Here is an 18723-nt window from a genome sequence, read left to right as displayed (position 1 = left end):
AGCATGTTGTTGAATGATTCTATAATCTATACTGGGAATACCAGCCCTTTCGCTAGCTAGCGAAGGGTAGCTGGAGAAGAAACTAAAATTGTAATGTGAACAAGCTACAACAAATGTGTAGCGATAAATATAAAAGCCTTCTTAACCTCAAACTAACGCATTTCCTCTTCTTCAACAGGAATACTGTTATACTCGCCTGAGAAGGACCTGCCTGCTCCATCAGTAGTGGTGAGATCGTCCTGAGGCTTGCTCTCGTGCTGCACAACCAAGAACGACAAGAACACGATAGCTGCTCCAACCCAGTACAGGGGACTGGAGTACTGTGACTGTAGGACCATCTGTCCAACCAGGGAGAGCGGGATGGTCATACTGAGTCCGACAGTCACGATAAGCGGTGTGGTAAGAAGCATAGCGTAAGCCCAGGCAATATCAGAGACAAATGATGCAAACCCGTTAGTCTGATAGGCGTGAGGTTAGTCAAATAATAATCAAGGTGAAAAAGAGGACTCGGAGTCATACCAGAATGATTGACCATACTCGCGACGTTTCGGGCAAGGAGAAGGGCTCCATTCCAGTCCAGTGCAGGATGAAGAAACCGGGCCACAGGAAGATAATGTTGAAGAATCCAACCAGTCCGAAGAACAGTGGCATGTTTACACGGGACTCATCGCCAACTTGTTTCTTCATCACGACGGTGTAAAGACCGTACAGGATGGCACTGAACGCTGCCATGGCATCGCCAAGGGCAATCTCCCCTGATGATTTGTGTGGGAATGAACCCTCACTACTATCTCCGCCCTCACCTGAATCTGGCTCAGAGAGATCTACGCGCGAAATCAGGATAATGCCAATCAGAGAGGCCATGACACCCATGAATTTGCGCATGGTGAATTTCTCAACACGGAGCAGGGCGCCGAAGACCATGGTCCATACACCTAGAAGAGTGAGGGTGAGAATCGGATTTTGAACACATCTAAACAGGGGAATCCTTACCACTGGTGGAAGTTAGAATGGTTGTGCTTCCAACTGAGGTGAATTGAAGGCACCCCATGGCGAAGTAATTTGCCTATCCAAAGAATCTCGATTAGCTCACTTCCAACACATAAGCTTCCACATCGTGAGGTGTACGACATACAGTAAACTATGACAGGTTAGCCAGCTGATCATATATCCAAACTTCAAGATTGTGTGCTTACCCAGAGAAGACAAAACTGAATACTGAGTTTAGCTGTTGCTTTGAGCCCTAGTTTTCCGCTTGGAGCATCCTGTCTCTCCCGCGAGAATCGCCCACCCTCTTCATCGGAGTCGTTGCGCAGCATGCTCTCCTCCTCGGCCTTGGGGTCATGCGAATCCAAGTGATTCAAAAAGGTCTTTATCGAAGTGATCTGAGAGAGTTTCCCGTGGCGCCAAAGAGCCCATGTTCGACGAGCGACGATAATAAGGAGGGGCATCATAAACATGGAGGTATTCGTATAAGTTACGAAGAAAGGTTTCGGGTAGGTTTTGTCGGCGAAGATAGTCTGGATGGCATTCGATATGTAATTAGCCAAATGTGTGCAACAATATATGTCTTTTGCGTTATGATTTCTCAGGAAAAGGGCGCGGATACACTTCCAAGGAAATTCGAGGTTGTCCATAGCACAACCACCACCAGGAGCAGGATGATTCCTAATGTTCGCCGCGCTATTCCCAGTGGCATCATGCCAGGTCCTTCGGGGGTGGTCGAGGCCATGGCAATTGGTAATTATAGTTGTTTGTGAGAGGACGTGAATTTGCGCGACTCGTCAAGGTGTAATGCTGGTCAGGAACCTCGTGTTGCCGATGTCGCAATCGCTACGTTTGCAGCCGAAGATGCCGAGTTGGACGGGTTATCAGTCGGAATGCTGTCATCTGAAGCGCGACGGGCAAGGATCTCCAGTGCAGGAGCAAATGAGTGTCACGAGACTTCCTGCCTAAAGATATGCGGGTGAAGAGAACACGGGGGTAGATGCCAAGCATTCGCGAGAGATAAGGGTCCGGGTGGGGAGAAATGTAGTCGCGGCCGATATTATATGTTGACTGTGCTGTTATGTACTTCGTACAATTTATTGTAGTACTTAATCATAAGTGACAGGTGTTGAGATACATGTCCAATGGCTGCCACTAGGAGGAATCTGCCCTGATGATGACGGGTCATCTGATAGTACTGCATGTGGATTCAATGTTTACTTCGATAAAATACGCGCGACGAACTGCCTATTACGGAATAAAGGTATTGCATTACGCCCAACAAAGACATTGTCTGCCTAAAACTGAACCGAGAAAGGTTTGAGTACATAAGATGTGACTTTCTCAGGCAAATTGCACAATTGAAACCAAGACATCTACAAGACACCGGGGGAAGGGCAAGGTCATCCAAAGCAAAACCACATGGTCTTCTCTACAGACTCAGGGCCGGAGGCCAACCAAATAGTAGTCGGAAAAAGGAAACACAAAGGAAATAGGTCGCTGGAACATCATGGGAATGGGAAGGGTATATCAACAGGCGCATCCATCACGGTCATTGTCTAGATGGATGTTGATTGGGTCGCTGAATTCACCACTGAATTCCTCGGCCTCTTCCTGGGCAAGTGCACTCCGCGCGATAACTAAATAGTGATTAGCAACCTCGGAAGAGAACAATCGCTTTTAGCACGACTAGATGTGAAATTTGACTCACCTTCAAACGCCTGCTCGACGTTGACAGCCTCCTTGGCACTGGTCTCGAAGTAGGGAATGTTACCCTTTGACTGGCAGAAAGTCATGGCCCGTTTTGAGGAGATCATACGCTTGTTCTCCTCTACATCGATCTTGTTACCGATGACAACCTGCACATGACTATCAGCACGGACCAACATATCATTTTTACCTGCTGCCGCAGCGCACGAGATAAGGAGAAGGAATGCGGGAACGCCACTTACGAATGGGAAACTCTCTGGATCTCTCGGGCTTGCCTGGATCAAGAACTCATCCCGCCAGCTGTCGAGAGCTTCAAAACTCTTCGAGTTGTTCACATCGTAGACCAGGACGCAGCAGTCGGCTCCACGGTAGAACGCGACTCCCAATGACTGGAACCGCTCTTGGCCTGCAGTATCCCAGATCTGACACTCCGAGTCAGTTATTGCCCCTCATCACGATTGTGCTAGGGTCTCCAACGCCATACCTGCATTGTCACCAGTCGGTCGTCGACAAGAACTTCCTTTGTGAGGAAATCGGCTCCGATAGTGGCTTTGTAGCTTCCACTGAACTTCTTATTGACCTATTCATCTCGAAAAAAATTGCGTGTTAGCGGTTATAGGTATTCGTCACCGACCGCGGTACAGCCGTAGAGCGCTAGTTGGGGGTGAGGTTGAACGGACATATTGGTTCATCAAACTTGTTTTTCCGACACCACTGTCACCAAGGATGATAACCTAGATTTCCAATAAGACCCCAGTCAGTAAACATTCCACTTTTTGAAGGAGTCGGTGCTCGTCACACGGAGCAGGTGCGGAGTTTGTACCTTGAGGAGGACCTTCTTCCTTGACGCCATGGTTGGGAATCGGCCAAGTGACCAAGTGTAAATTCGCGAGGAATAAACTGGAAAATCGCTGTTAAGTAAAGACCTATGATCAGTCTTCACTAAGCCTTTATAGAACAGATAAGGACAAGATAGTTGGAGAGTTGGGGTCGGGTTGCAGCCGGATTCGATGATGCATGAGGAGAACTGGGCGATGGAGCGGGCGGTGGGCAATTGATAACGATTAGCACCGCATCTCGCGCCCGGAGCGGCAACCAACTCCACTTCATCACATTCAGGTACATCCCCATTTGTTTGGGAAGGCTTATGGCCCACTGGAGGGAGGAGTACTTGGCTGCCCTGACAGTCCGAGACCAGCGAGAAAAATCAAATGCTACTCTTTATGATGCCTGTGAGTCTACCAGTGATGCTCTTTGTTGAGCGATTGCGACTGACATCATTTACCAAATCTAGATGCCCAGCTTGCAGATCGTACCAGCAAACTAGCAACAGCAGCAAAATGCGCCAGTCTCACAACATCGCAGAGTGAATCTCAACCCACCGTTCCATCTCCTATAGTTGCACCATCCAGAAAGCAACGATCGACTGGCCCAGATTCTACCCCGACCGATCTTCTCAATACTACCCGTGCAGACCTGTCCGAGGCGCAGCGATCCCGCTCAGAATTACAAGATCGCTTGAATAGAGTGAATGCGGAGGTGGAAACACTTCGCAAGAAGAGTTCGCAAGAGGCTCGACGAATCAACACCTTAGAAAGCGAGAGGGCGCATCTAAAACTACGATTGAAAGACAGAGATGCGGAGCTGAAAGGGAAGGCCAAGCTGCTAGAGGTAGGCTATTTTGATGTTTACATAGGCTTTCTAATCACGCAGGGGTGAGGGAAAGTGGCTAACATGAATTGTGCATTTCTGCAGGATTTCCAAGATGAACTGGCGACACTAAACCTTCAACTTAATATGGCCGAAGAACGATCAACTCGACTTAAAAATGAGAATCAAGACTTGGTTGATCGTTGGATGGCCAGAATGGGCCAAGAAGCTGAGGCCATGAACGATGCATCGAAGTATTCCTGAATGCCTCAATACACCGAGCAGGTGACAGGGCAAGGTAGCTAGAAGAGACTGGAGCATAGCTTCTGTGGCATTTAGATCTTGAATCGTGATAGTTAGCCCCTTAGATGGAATTTGAAAGCGCTAGATACATGATCATGCAGCCTATACCAAGGCTTGCTGATCCTTCCACTGAGCGCCTGGACAGCAAGTGCTGTTGCAAGCCCGCGGTTCATGACCTTCTTCCCTATAATCGGAAAGCTACGTAAATAGGCAGCCTCCTAACCGCCTCTGCAATTACTTGAATGCCTCAAAGTCCTGATAATTGTACAGCACCATCGAGTTGCATACGATAAGCCGTATTGCCGGGGTAATGCGTAATCGATTGTTTCTACTCTGTAGTTCCGATCAAATATTGAGGAATGGGAAGGCTGAAGCTTCTCACCATAAGGGCCTAGACTTGAAGAGACAATCCGTTTTGTACAGGTCAGATTGTCGAAAAATGGTATCATACAAAAATGCAACAGGGAAAGTATATCCAAGAACAGACAACGTAATGTACAAAAGTGCGAGAAACGAAAAGTGTATGTGCCATGCGAAGATACCAAGCCAAGCAGCCATTGAAGACTATAGCGTATTATCAATGAAAGCTTTCAGTCGAGAGCTATCTTTAGTGGCAATGAAATATGTACCGCCAACGTCAGTCCAGCTCACGTGGTTCGACCAGTAATTCTTCTGCTCGACCTTGAGGAGATTGATCGGAGAGTTCAGGTTGCGAGACTGGATTTTGTGACCAGCGGGAACAAATGACTTGAGTGAGACAATTTTGCAGCCTTCTTTCATATCCAAGAAATGGTTGATCAGCTCATTGTTCAGTTGGGGGGTGAAAGCCTGGTTGTTGATGAGCACCACATCAGCCCGCTTCAAGACGCTGGTGATACTCTCCTGTTCAAGGAAGTCACCTCGGACAAGATGAGTTTTGCCTGGCGCAATACCCCACAGCCGGCATCGGGCCTTGAACTCTGATTGCTGCAGATCTGCCAAATCACATGCATTTGACATCATCTCGCAACCCCAACTCTCACAGCCAACCTCAAGTGCTGCCTGAAGAACGACATTGCCTACACCCGAGCCAAGATCGACAAAGACCTGGCCCGATTTGAGCTTGGTTTCTTTGAAGATTGTGCTGATAAACCGAGGGAGAAGCTCTCCGTAGACGTTGTCCGTGCCATTCTCGTATTGTCGGAGGGACTCCACTTGAGGGGATACCGTGCGCGAGTAAATTTGAGTGAGAATTCTTTCCACCCAAGGTAAACCAATGCCTTGTTTTGCATCCAAATGCTTCGCAAGACTGCCGTTGGATCTTAACCGCTGGATAGCCTTATTGTAATCATCGACAGCTTCCCGAAATTGGGTCTCAGATGTTACAGCCAGAGCCCGGCGTAATCGGCGCTTGATCCCGGTCGTCTCGTCGTTGAACTGATCCGCCTCTTCGCTGGGGATGTAATTATCGGAGACCGTTTCGATGACCTGAACAATGTCGTCGATAGGTCGGAACTCGTCATTTTCGCGGGGAACCACAGAGTCATATCTAGCAGAGCAAGAAATTAGCATATCAGTACCCAGAAATCAATGGTCCAACCAAAAAACGTACCTTTCCTGCTGCGAAGCACTGGGGTATTGCAGGAGAATCTCTTTGGGCTTGCCCTCGGCGCCGAAGGCGGGCTTGAACTTTCCTGCCTTCTGGCCCGACGTTATATCCTTGGCATGTATCATTTTAAACGGGCGAGATCCTTCTTCCGAAAACGCTTTCACCGAGCGGAGACGCCGCTCCGGGTCGAGTTCGGCGCTGGTGCTGGTCCTCGCACGTTTGTGCACTTCAAATGAGGCCTCGCTATCGCTCGCATCATCGTCGCTCGAAAGTCGTTGTTCGGGTGTCGGCCTTTTTCGAATGCGCGAGGAAGTACTCAGTCGTTTTGCCGAGCGTGCTTCCAGGTCACTGGAGACCGATCGGGATTTCAACGCCTGCGCCTTCCGGTTCCGCTCCGTTGAGGACTGGACTTGAGGTGATCCGGTCTCCGGGGGTTGTGTGGCTGATCGTGTAGGAGCTGCAGGTCGAGTCTGCACAACCTTGCGAATTTGCGCCTTCTTTGGTTGTAGAGTGAAGGCCCCGGCCCCTCCTTTTTGAAGGTGGTCGAAAAAGCCCATATGGATAGGAAAAGATATACACAAACTAATGCAGAAAGGAAATAATATATGCAAAGTATGCAAAGTATGCAATAAAAACGAGTTGAAGAATAAAACAAGTCTAATGCGAGTATGACGGAGGAAGTGGGAGAAGAAAAGAAAAGAGAAGGGCTTATCGATTAAGGCGCCACTCGGGGAAACCACGCGATCCCGCGTTCCTTGGCACTACTTGGCGCTTTGGTCTACAGCCTCATATGTACATGTCTTCTATAGGCGTCTAGTTAACTAACTAGTTAGTTAGTTACATGTGAATACATGTAGGTTATTCTATTTAACACTATCATCATCAAATTGTGAAATTTTGAAATTTTGAAATGTATTTTGAGGTTGTACTTGTGGAAGAATGAACCCTGGGGTATCATAATTATTTTTGCTATGTAAATTGTCTGATTCAAACATTTGAACTATGAACACTCTCTCTATTTCTTTGACTTCTTCTTTGCCAGTCTCTTCTCCGCACGAACATCCTTCTTCATACGAGCATCGACAATCTTGTACTTGCCCTTGACACCCTTAGGACGGCCAGAGATACCACGATTGGGACCCTTAGCAACCACAAGCTTGACTTCCTGCTTGGGCTTCTTCTTGGTTGCCCTGCTCATCAATCTCGCGATGGCGCCGGCCTTGTCCCGCTCGCTGAGAGCATCGTCCTCTGCCAGAAGAGCTGACTTCTTGCGCAGTTTCTCCAATCTTTGAGCCGCCTTGTACTTCTTGCGTCCCTGGGCCTCCATCACCTTCTTGATCGGGCGTGCATTGATGGCACGCATCTTTTCTCTGATAGCAGCCGCTGCAGCCTTGGTGATGGGACGGACAGGCTTGCTGTGCTTGCCCTCGTCGTCAAGGAACCATTCGGGAAGGCCGTCCACGTCGCGGAAGGCAAATCGGTTGAAGCCATCGTCAACAATGTCAGTCGACCTCTTCTCTCCAGTAGCCATTGACTGCGCAAGGGCCATGGCTTCTGCGGTAATGATATCGATGTCTGTAGTAGAGGAACAAATGTTAGTCAGACGTTATTCATGGTTGGCATTAATTGCAACTTACCCAGCTGACCGTTCGCTTTTAGCGGATCCTTTCCTTCTGCCTCTTCTACCTCGCTCTCATCGGACTCGTCAACCCAGACAGAGTTCTTCTTTCCGTTCTTCTTTGCGTCCTTGTTGTTCTTTTGTTTGGGGCCAGGAGTCTTCTCCTCTTCCTCCTCATCTTCATCCATCTCAAAGATGTTGTCTTCTTCCTCTTCCTCCTCCGCCTCCTCTTCGTTTGCCTCTTCTTCTTCCTCCTCCTCGCCCTCTTCTAGCCCTTCGAAGATATCTTGATCGAAGAACATAGAGGCATTGTTTGAAAGTTTCTTAGCCTCAGCTTGATCTGTAGTAGCATTTTCATCATCCGAATCCTCCTCCTCTTCCTCATCACTGCTGCCTTTCTCTCTGTCAGAAAAGCCCTCCCACTCATCAACCTCGTATTGCTTGCGGGTCTTTTTAGCACGCAATTTCGAATCTTTGTCCTCCATGCGGCCGGTGTACTGTTCATACATCCGGTCGAGCTCCCTGTCGAGACGGTCCTCCTCCTCGTCGCTCTCTTCGGTTTCGGACTCATATTCGTTTTCACTTCCGCTCTCGGCGGGAAGATCACGAGCATTGACAACCGCGTCTCTGGCATTTTCCCGGTCGACGCGTCTCAAAGTGAACGTGGAGTCGTCACCTCCCATACCAAGCTGCTCCATACCAATTTCCATGGGGGTGGTCATGTTCATCTGCATTCGAATGATATCCTTGCGCTTCTTTTCATTCTCCTTGCGCCTTTCCTTCTTACCCTTGGTGGTCTGCGCCTCTCGCATGCGGATCAAGTCTTCCTGGATCTGCAGTTCTTCGTCCATAGGGGCCACCTCGGCCACTTCTTCTGCCTCGCCTTCTGTGGTGGGCTTCTTCTTGATGACAAGCCCGAACTTCTCACGACACTTGATACGCCATCTGAGCAAGTTACGGAACTCCTTTTTACCTAGGATCTTCAAATCCTCACAGCAAGTTCGGATCTCCTCTGTTGTTTCTTCCAAGCGGTCCAGTGTGGACAACGCAAGATCCCCACCTGGTGGTTGCTGGAAGCTAAGTTTGTTGTAGCCACCCAAGATAGAGATAGGATCCGTAGTGTTGATGAACTCTGTCACTGGGAGCTCCTTGTGTTGGGTGTAATCTCCTTCTTCGTAACCTTCACGCTTGCGCTTCTTCTTTTCCGGGTTGAAAACCTTCGCTTCGTAGTTGGGAGTGGGAGCGGTAAGTTCAGCAAAGACGTACTTCGGGTCGAGGAACTTCGGGTCAATGCGCTTGGGGGCCTTGAATCCACGGCAGACGACGAAAATTTCGGCAGAGACATTTCGGGATGAAGGAGGCTTGGTTGCCTCGACGGAATTGAACAGCTGCTTGAAAACCCAGAGCAGGGGGTTGTAATCCTTGGACCGGAAGACCTTGGTAACGAAAGTTCCGCCCTCACCCAAGAAATCAGTAGCCAGTCTCAGGGACTCCAAAACAAGTTCTGCCTGGGAGAAAGCATCCTGAACCCACGCAGCACCAACGTTGGGAGCACCATCGTGAAGCACGACATCTGCTTTCCAGTGCTTGATGTGAGATCGAATCGTTGCGCGACACTTGTCCGTTGTGATATCGCTTTGGAAAGTAATGGCTCGAGGAATTGGCTTGATGGGTGAGAGATCGACACCAACGATAAGACTCTGCGCAGGCATGTACTCTGCAGCGACTTGACACCATGACTGGTCGGCCGTTAGAGAAAGACTTTTTGGGATAGAAGGTGCCATTTGAGGATACTTACACCAGGCGCAGCGCAAAGATCGATACAAACTCTGCTTTTCTCCAAGAATCCATACTTCTGATTCAATTGGATCAATTTGAACGCAGCACGAGCTCTGTAACCCTTCTCTTTGGCAAGTCGATACCACTTATCCAAACGACCTTTTCCATGCTGCAAATAGTCAGTACATTAAGTGATGCAAGCTGAGATAAAATAGAACATACCTTTTTCTGGATCGCCATTTTGAAGGAAAGCCGATCTTAATAGACCAGAAAATCCTTTTAAAATGACTGGGGAAATAGAACGAATGTATACTTTTTCTATGGAAGAGGATCCGAGAAAAAAAAAGTTGCAATACTTATCGCTCACCGCCTTCGAACAGGTTCTCCAGTTTGTTGCCTGAGGCCAAAGCGGTGCCAGACATGTGACGTGATATCACTCGGGCACCCCCCAGTCACTTGTGGCGCTTTGTATATGCTTTGTCACTTGGATTTGACCGTCTACCTATAGACCTGATGTTTTCACCCTACCTCCATGACGCCCAAGGGATCTCGCAAGAGAGTGAAGACCAGCCCATCCGGCGTGGACTCACCGGCTGGACTGAGCGGTGATGCCGGAGACCGCTCAGATTCCCAGCCACGGGGGCACAATGCCGTAAGCTCTTTGTGACCAGAATAGCCAGTCCTTTTGTCATATTTACTGATTATTTATCGTTCATATAGAGCTGGTACCCCGGGTCCTGGTCTTCCATTGCGAGAGTGTCCAAAGCAGCCCCAGTTACCGAGGTTGCCCGTGAGAGCATTTCAGCAGCCAAATCTGTAGCTTCGAACGTCACGAACTCATCGGCTTCTTTTCTTGATACCCCAACGAAGAATCGACACCCTTCCATTCAACTTACGCAAAAAGCGGGCGCCTCGACCAGGTCTCTGCCCGCTGACGCTACCACCACCCGAGTCAACATTGCATCGGATGGTTCGGCTTCCACTACGGCTGCCGACGATACCGAAGATCCCAAGGCTGTAGAACCGGCAACATCTGATAAAGAAGCACCCGACGAGAGTGATATCAAGCCGCTAGAGGAACCAGTCAAAGAGCAGGAGGCCACCCCTAAGGCCGATCCTAGCATATCGCATGCGGGATCTGCAGAGGGCCCTGAACAATCTAGTGGTTGGCGCTCGTGGATCTATGGACCATCAACTACATCTGAACGTCCTGCGAATGTCCCAGAATCTACACAGGCCGTGGGAAATCCGTTAGCCGAAAACCAAATGGCAGAGCAGGTTGCCCAACCTCCTGTAAAAGACTATATAGCACGGGAAGAAGAACTGGAACCGGAACCAGAGCAGACCAAAGATACTGCTGAAGTCACCCAAACATCCCAGAAGCGATCGTGGCTCCAGATGTGGTATGGTACAAATACATCGAGCAAGCAAGAATACCCACCATCTACAGAGTCCACGATCTCCCCTTCCGCGAATCACAATTCCACCGAGGCTCCTGACACAAACATGGCACCGCAAGATCCCCCAGCTGAGCCAACAGAACCAGCTCACGGATCACAAACCCCGGTCGGAACTACGAGATCATCTGGCTGGTCATTCTGGTCCAAAGATCCAAACAAAGATGGACCCTCCAATAAACCGCAGGAAGGCGAAGCTATCGAGGCGTCAATGGGACCTAACTCGCCATCAAAACATACAATGCTTGAACCAGACACAGATTCGAATGTCAAGATAACCCAGAAAGGCAGTATCAAAGTCAAGCCCCCAAAAGACAACCGTCTCAAAGATGGATATGGGACCACCACTGAAGGCACTCCTACATCTATGCCGCCTGTTGAACCTCGACCAGCCGATACCACCGCCTCGAAACAATTACAGCAAATTCTCCCAAACCAAGTACTGCCCAAGTTCGAAGAAACTTATGCGTATGAGCAATCGCCCTCCATCTTGCAAAGCCTCAGTCGACTCCTGCATTATGGGAAAGGACCAGAGGTTAGGCACGTCAGCAGGGTCAGAGATCCGCTGCATGTGAGACGGGCTTTGGCTATTGGTGTCCATGGATATTTCCCCGCCCCTTTCATTCGAAATTTACTTGGACAACCCACAGGGACATCCATCCGGTTCTCTAATATGGCAGCAGATGCCATCCGGAAATACACCGAAAGCCATGGCTACTCTTGCGATATTGAAAAGATCGCATTGGAAGGAGAAGGCCGCATTACGGAGCGAGTGAATCTCCTGTGGAAGCTGCTTCTGAATTGGATGAAAGAAATCCGCAAGGCTGATTTCGTCATGTTCGCATGTCACAGTCAAGGTGTGCCAGTAACGATTATGCTAGTTGCAAAGTTGATACAGTTCGGCTGTCTTGATGCCAAACGAGTCGGCATCTGCGCTATGGCAGGTGTGAACCTCGGCCCCTTCCCGGATTATCGCTCTCGATGGATCAGTGGGTCGGCTGGAGAGCTGTTTGACTTTGCACTGCCTTTCAGCAAGGTCTCAAAAGAGTATGAAGCGGCTCTTAAATGTGCTCTCAATTTTGGTGTCCGCATCTCTTACATCGGAAGTATCGATGACCAACTCGTTTCACTGGAGGTGAGTACATATCTTGATATTCAAGCATCTATCAAATCGCTAACTAGCCTTTAGTCCTCCCTCTTCTCGCCCATAGCCCACCCCTACGTCTACCGCGCCGTCTTCGTAGATGGGCGAGTCCACGCCCCAAGCTTGTAAGCACCCCCCTCACCCATCCACCTTGATCGACGATGCTAATATCAAAACACAGCCTCTCCCATCTAGTTGGCTTTTCCCTTAAGCTTCGCAACCTAGGTATCTCAGACCACGGTCTAATTCGCGAACTAAGCACCCCATTAGCAGGAAGCCTATACTCAGGAGAGGGTCATTCTCGGCTGTACGACGATGAAGCCGTGTACTCGTATGTAACAGTCCTGAATCCCTACGCGCATCCGAAACTAACATCGTCTTCCAGCATGGCCATAGAATTCGCACTCGAGACTTCTTCCGTCCCAGACTCCGCGCTCAGCGTCAAGCGAGCCAGCAGCTCCGGCACGCCAAACCCGTACATTCTCCCCTTCGCCATGCGCGGTCTACTTGAAGAGGAATATGTGCGCCAGGAGCTGCACGACGAGACTATGGAATTGCTCAGGCAATTTGACGACTGGAAACCTTCTAGTAAGGTTCTAAAAGATGTGAAGTTTAGACTAGAAGGTATCCGGTCCAAGCTCTAGCTAGGTCCGGTAGTCAAGAATTAGAAGGTGTCTTGCTTGAATGGAGATTTGATATTAGCGGTTTATTAGACATGGAAATATACACGCTCTCTTTTTAAGTACTTGCTGCCCGTGTGTATATAAATACAATTATGACATCCATGTATAGCAACAGTGGATTCATGCCCTTCTCGGTCTTGGTCGAATTGTGATAGAAGTTGTATTTCGTATGCGGATGAACCTGTGTACCAACGAAGGGAATCATATTTGTATTATGTCTGAGATGTCACAAAACGCCGCGATTATGTTGGTCACGGAACGAGAATAGCGGAGAATCCAGTCGTAAAAAGAGAGGAGGGGATCATTATTAATATGGCAGGCTTGAAAGTGCCAGAAAAAGAAGCTTAGAACGACCCAAGAGAAAAGGAACCCCCGGGTTAAACAGATGCTATTGGGAACGCCGTTTTATATGCACCTTCGATTTCATCTAGAACAATGTTAGTGTGAAGATTGTATACCAGAAAAATATAGAACACCAACCTCTCATCCCATCCAAAGCCTCAAAAGCAAGCGAATAATTCGACACGGCCGCGATGATCCGCTCTAAACCCTGTCGTAGTTCCTCAATGAGCTGACCAGTTGAATCTCCGCCATGCTCATTATCCGGGATGTCAGGGGCAAGTTGCTTCGCCACGCGCGCCTTGTAGTAGATCATGAACATAGCATAGCTACTTTGCATCAGACAGCATGCGAAGGAGGGCATGGTCCGGGGCAGCGGACGACCCTGCTGCTGCTGGGGATCTGAAAGAGGCTGTGGGACGGGCAGACTGTGGAACATGCGGGAGATGACGAGTGAGGCCTGGAGGCATATTTTCGCAGACTGCTGCGTGCTGTAGGGGAACCCGGCTGCGAATGGATATTGCGAGTACTGGGGCGCGTATGAGTTGATTTCGGGGTGGATGTCGGATGAGGTGGAGGAATCGGATGGGGTCATGTATTCTGTTGAGGCTGCTCGTTCGAAGGAGTTGAGGTTTGAGCAGGAGCAGGTGATGTTGTGGATGCCGGCGGGCTTTGTGCCGACGGTTGTGGGGGTGCTGTTTGGATTTGCTGCTGTCAGGTCGCAGTGTCTTTTGATGAAGAGGGGGATGTCTGAGAAGGCTCGGAAGCGGTGCGTTTTTATTTGGGCACTGGGGTCATTGTTAGTTGGATTTAGGTATGAGAAGGCGACTGGCTCGAACCTGGATAGTTTGATTCGGGATATTGCGCGTATGCTTTGGGCTGTGATTGATTCGTTGTGATCGCCGAAATCTGATGTCTGGGGCAGAAGGGGGAGTAGCTCCGCCTGTGCAATCACAGAGTGGGTCCAGGCATCAAGTTGCTGCATTCGTTCGAACATGTAGTACATCCCTGATTGGGACGAAAGGCACTTGTTCAGATCACCAATAAACTGGGTTGCCGATACAAGCACTTGTTGAGCTTGTATCAAAATAGCCCAACCCTAAATACCGGTTAGCGGATAGAAGATAGTGAAGAGGTCTTCGAGTGCAAACCTCGGTATCTGATGAAAACGATGGATATGGAGTCGTAAACTGCGGGTCATTGATAACGATAGCAGGCATCTATTTCGTTATTAGCTCCAGTTTCATGTTTGAAGAGCTATTTTACTCACCGTTGTGCTAACAATCGATCCTTGAATCACACAATAATACTAAACAACAATTAGATCAGGAACCAACCAATGAAAGAGGAGGTATACAAACCGTCATCCACCAGGCTCTCCGTCGAGCTTCCGAAAATTCATCATTCCCCATTTGAGCATGAAGTGACTTGTCCAAAGCCATTGCAAGAGCCTGACCAGCACGATATCGCATCTTGAGCAAGTTGCCGCGTTGGGAGTATTCATAAACTGAAAGTACCAAAAGAGCCAGGAGGCTTTCATAGTCCACCGGAGTTTGCGAGTGGAATCTTTCCCGTCCAACAAAAGGCCGCGCGGCAGACAATGCCTGTCCGGGATCAGTCGAGGACAGATCAAGGTCACACTCCGCTTCGATTGTCGAATGGGCGAGTTGGGCGAAAGCATGCGCGTATGTTCTGCGCTGGATTACAGACGCTGCGGATGACGGCTCAAGATCACTTGGGTGCGGAATCAAAGCCAAAACTGCAGATAGTGCAAGACTTAGAGGCGAACGGGGCCGGTACATCATCATCGGTTCAGATGTATTCGAACATGGAACAGAGCAGTTCAACGGTCGATCTCGGCACGGTGGTGATGCCCGTGGCGGAAGAATGGGGAAATAGTTATGGATGAAGTCGTAATAGGCATTCAATCTGGGGATGTTAGACAATGTATGGAACTTGTTGCAGAGGGATACTTACATTTCGGGCTCACTTCCATAGGTCCTTACAAAAGTTTGAGTGTTGTCCAAGGGCGGTGATATCAAGGGCACTTGCATGTGCGACTGACTGCCATCGCCAGTGAAGAAGCTCTGGAACATGGAGGGAACTTCGGATTGGAAATCAAGATGTCTTAAACCTGCGCCAGGCAGAGAGAGCTCATCGATTTGGTTGAACATCCCTGGTGCTAAACTTTGGTTAGTATATCGCTTTTTGTTAGGCATGAGGGCGACGACGTACGTTCTTCAAACTCCGGGGGCGAAGGGACAGCATTATATAGATCATCATCTTGCCTCGATTCCTGTTCTGGTGACAGGGAGGACTTTTCCTTCTTTTTGCGTGGCCCGCCTCGTTTGCTGGGTAGATAAGAGCATTCTCTGTCTTTGCTAACACACTAAAGTAAATGTTAGTCCATGCAATGAACATTGATCAATCCAGATCCAAAATAGAAAAGCACCCGAAGTACTCAAAGCACAAAGAAAACATACATTCGCGCATGGCATCTGGCCGCCACATCGTGTTCTCGAAGCCCGACTAGAATAAGATTAGTGGAGAAGTTCCTTAGTTTTTTCTTCACGGGATTTGCTCACCAAGGCAGGCAGGCTACCTTAACTGGCGGTTTAGCAAACTTCTTGCGAACTGACCGAGGCGCTGTCGAGGCCAGTCCGTTATAGTCGTGAGAAGTATCGGCCATGGCGACACTAAATATATGGAGTACCTCAAATAATCTACAGAACCATTAATTTGAAACTGCACCTCCCAGGTGTCTTTGCAACCGAATACTAGTTGAAATGGGGCATTCTGCGGCTTAATAAAATCGCAAGTCCGAAAGGGCGCTGATATAGAGACTTTCGTGTGATTGCTTGATCTTCGCAAATCCCGAGCCGTGGGGAGGTTCGGGATTTGCTTTTCGCAACTAAGCAAAGAGAGATCGAGTCAAACCCCAAATTGGAGAGATGGTGTCAGAGTGCAGTGAATATGCAGGATAATCGAAAGTGGAGATGTCTCTCATTTTATATTCTTTTTTTTTTTCTCTCTCCTTCTTGACAGAATCCTGGGAATGGAGAGAGAGGGAGAGGATAGGGAATTTTGATATTCGAAGGATTTCGGAGGGTACGTACCGGTATGGCAGATACTCGTATTAATTGACTTTTGTGGTGGAAGAGACATGTAATTTTACTGCCTAAAACAGTCGATCACGTGGATCCACAGCGAACGAAGCGCGATGATGTAGCTATTCTAATTTAATCTTCTAATTTAATATTACTAGTAAAATTTATTACTGCGAAAGGCTTTTGAGATTCAACATGATCTGTCGATCGGAGGGTTCCCGGTGATTTCTCCCAACCAAACAGGAGGTTCGGACATAAGTCGGAGACTTGTGATATCGAATACTTCTTTAACGGGGTGGATCCTTAACGTATCGCTAAACCACTCATATGGGAGTATGGAGTACGCTACCGAATTTACGGAGTACTACTCCGTAGATGATTTGGAATACTTTTTTTTTCATGCTAGGCATTGTCGATCGATGTCAAACTATCCACAGGGATGCGCATAATCCGATTCGTAATTAGACTTAAGCATGGGCCTTGCCTTTTCCAAGGGGGAGCTTAATACCCGCAACATTCCGCACGCTATCCCAGACACTGTCCGGGACTTTCACAGGGAGCTTGTGTCCCTTCAAGAACTGGTCGATCAACCACATTCCAACCACAAATTCCTCACGCATCAAAAGACCGATATTTTGGTGATCGACCAGATCCCACACTTGCTCCAAGATTGCCTCGGGTAGGCGGCTGCGGGACCAGATTTCCCGCACCACCAGGTTGAGAACCATATCCGAGGCATTAGATGGGTATGGCCCGGCTCCACTGGGATCGGGAGGGACGAGAAGCCCTTTATTAGAGGCCCAAAGACCTTCGTAACGTTTGCGTTCTTTCTCGGTAACCTCGCGTCTCCAGCGCTTACGGTCCCCCTCCTTGTGTTTGTGGGGGTGTTTGTGCAGGGGGTTTCTGTGTTTTCGGTAGTCGGCATCGGTGGGTTTCGGCATGCCGCGGAGTGTCATCGGCATGCCCTTGGGTGGACTTGGTGTCCTTGATAGTTCACTCTTGGATTGGTGTGCCAAATGTAGAATGGATCGTGCCCCTCGTCGCTGTGGAGGAAGCGGCGGGGGAGTCTTGATAGATGGGGATGCTCGTGCTGATGCCAGGGATGAGGCGATAATAGCACTAGAGAGGGATTCCTCGCTCATGCCAATAGAGTCGTCTATTATGCTGGGGGTACTTGTCGTATGTGACGGGCTTGACATAGATGCCGCGCTCGGTGTCGAAGGTGTTTCGAAAAATCCATGGTTTCTGGTAGACCCTCGTGATGGAGGCACACGCGGCGGAAGCCTTGGTTTCAGCTCATCTAGTGGCACAGAAGAATTCCGAGACACCAAGGAGAGGTGGGGGCCCGGTTCTCGATTATCCTGATAATCTAGAGTTGTCCTGGATTGTTGGGATGGAGAGCGCCCGTAGATAGGCAGATCTGACTCGGATTTTAAGCCACTTTCGTGCAGCATGCGATCTAAGGGGCTCTGTCTCCCTTGGATCGAGCGAAGAGGGGTTGGTGCTGGTAGCTGTCGCTTTTCTGGCGAGGGTGGCACCCGGCTCGCACTTCGTACTGCACCTGCACCTGCTGCGCCAAGTCTGGCAGTTGTCGACGGAGCACTGGTGTCCCGCCCAGGGGACCTTGACGCAGCGATCCGTGCCGCAATTTGGGAGGCCGAGGAGAGAGAGGCGGCTGAACTTCGTCCCCTCACACTTAATGGTGTATTGGCTGGAGGCGAAAGTGGCCTGGCCAATCTCCCAATCTTATCCTTTACGGAGCCCACTTCGGGGGCGTCGGATCCAGTCCTCTGACGACCCAAAGCCTGACGATCGCTTGCCATTGCAGCAGTGGCAGCGGAAGATCTGACCTTCACATTGGGTGAGGGATCCCTAGAGTGCTGGAATGCAAGCGTGGCGCCTTGTAGGGCGTCATTCCGGGCCACACCCAACCGCTGGTTCGCGGAAGCGGCCTCGCCATTCATGGAATCGATTCCCCGCAAAATTCGGTAAGTAAGCGAGTTATGTGGCTTGAAATCAGGATAATATCAAGATAATCAAGATCAGGATGGTCCTTCATCCGATTTATTTCTGAGATGTTTAGGGGGAAATATTGACGCGAAATGCCCGTGCACGCGACCGTACACGTTTCTTCTACGCGACTATGTGTACATCGAACACATAGAATCGCATATCACGATTAAAAATCATTTTCAGATGTTATATCTGTCTGTATGATTTCGCTATTTTATACCCAACCTTGGAACGTCCGATCATACTCTGTCAACTCCGCACTGTCTACCCCAGACTTTAATTAACCGAGCCGCCATTTATTCATCCGTTCTCCGCTTTGCTTCCCCCTCTCCATTTGCATCTGCA

General features: G+C 49.2%; 8 protein-coding genes across 8 annotated transcripts; 2 read left to right on the top strand and 6 right to left on the bottom strand.

The window, feature by feature from the left end:
• Window positions 1–152: 152 nt before the first annotated feature.
• Window positions 153–1732, bottom strand: N7471_006125 (DMT family transporter; the record flags this gene model as incomplete). The annotated part of the gene is made up of 6 exons (XM_057278844.1): window positions 153–458; window positions 520–935; window positions 994–1066; window positions 1136–1141; window positions 1197–1520; window positions 1610–1732. 6 exons carry the CDS (start codon window positions 1730–1732, stop codon window positions 153–155), a joined length of 1248 nt encoding a protein of 415 aa, XP_057138454.1.
• A 785-nt stretch (window positions 1733–2517) lies between these two features.
• On the bottom strand, window positions 2518–3550 carry rab7 (Rab family GTPase YPT7; the record flags this gene model as incomplete). The annotated part of the gene is made up of 6 exons (XM_057278843.1): window positions 2518–2627; window positions 2699–2846; window positions 2940–3119; window positions 3182–3277; window positions 3378–3431; window positions 3521–3550. The coding sequence occupies 6 exons, from the start codon at window positions 3548–3550 to the stop codon at window positions 2518–2520; spliced, it is 618 nt and encodes a 205-aa protein (XP_057138453.1).
• Window positions 3551–3844: 294 nt separating this feature from the next.
• N7471_006123 (ATG16 family protein) lies at window positions 3845–4611 on the top strand (the record flags this gene model as incomplete). The annotated part of the gene is made up of 3 exons (XM_057278842.1): window positions 3845–3929; window positions 3992–4368; window positions 4453–4611. The coding sequence occupies 3 exons, from the start codon at window positions 3845–3847 to the stop codon at window positions 4609–4611; spliced, it is 621 nt and encodes a 206-aa protein (XP_057138452.1).
• A 603-nt stretch (window positions 4612–5214) lies between these two features.
• Window positions 5215–6795, bottom strand: dot1 (histone methyltransferase DOT1; the record flags this gene model as incomplete). Its single annotated transcript, XM_057278841.1, has 2 exons — window positions 5215–6178; window positions 6242–6795. The coding sequence occupies 2 exons, from the start codon at window positions 6793–6795 to the stop codon at window positions 5215–5217; spliced, it is 1518 nt and encodes a 505-aa protein (XP_057138451.1).
• Window positions 6796–7253: 458 nt separating this feature from the next.
• Window positions 7254–9875, bottom strand: spb1 (rRNA methyltransferase spb1; the record flags this gene model as incomplete). The annotated part of the gene is made up of 4 exons (XM_057278840.1): window positions 7254–7813; window positions 7876–9595; window positions 9655–9804; window positions 9858–9875. The coding sequence occupies 4 exons, from the start codon at window positions 9873–9875 to the stop codon at window positions 7254–7256; spliced, it is 2448 nt and encodes an 815-aa protein (XP_057138450.1).
• Window positions 9876–10167: 292 nt separating this feature from the next.
• On the top strand, window positions 10168–12880 carry N7471_006120 (uncharacterized protein; the record flags this gene model as incomplete). Its single annotated transcript, XM_057278839.1, has 5 exons — window positions 10168–10287; window positions 10356–12227; window positions 12282–12361; window positions 12418–12567; window positions 12622–12880. The coding sequence occupies 5 exons, from the start codon at window positions 10168–10170 to the stop codon at window positions 12878–12880; spliced, it is 2481 nt and encodes an 826-aa protein (XP_057138449.1).
• A 416-nt stretch (window positions 12881–13296) lies between these two features.
• On the bottom strand, window positions 13297–15947 carry N7471_006119 (uncharacterized protein; the record flags this gene model as incomplete). Its single annotated transcript, XM_057278838.1, has 10 exons — window positions 13297–13346; window positions 13400–14046; window positions 14098–14357; window positions 14410–14478; window positions 14529–14567; window positions 14620–15187; window positions 15236–15440; window positions 15494–15647; window positions 15742–15787; window positions 15844–15947. 10 exons carry the CDS (start codon window positions 15945–15947, stop codon window positions 13297–13299), a joined length of 2142 nt encoding a protein of 713 aa, XP_057138448.1.
• Window positions 15948–16832: 885 nt separating this feature from the next.
• On the bottom strand, window positions 16833–18329 carry irs4 (the record flags this gene model as incomplete). Its single annotated transcript, XM_057278837.1, has 1 exon — window positions 16833–18329. One exon carries the CDS (start codon window positions 18327–18329, stop codon window positions 16833–16835), a length of 1497 nt encoding a protein of 498 aa, XP_057138447.1.
• Between the last annotated feature and the right edge of the window lie 394 nt (window positions 18330–18723).

Source organism: Penicillium samsonianum (assembly GCF_028829775.1).
Source record: "Penicillium samsonianum strain IBT 33392 chromosome Unknown utg000003l_segment0_segment0, whole genome shotgun sequence".
NCBI classification, from domain to species: domain Eukaryota; kingdom Fungi; phylum Ascomycota; class Eurotiomycetes; order Eurotiales; family Aspergillaceae; genus Penicillium; species Penicillium samsonianum.
This window is presented reverse-complemented; position numbering and strand designations above follow the sequence as displayed.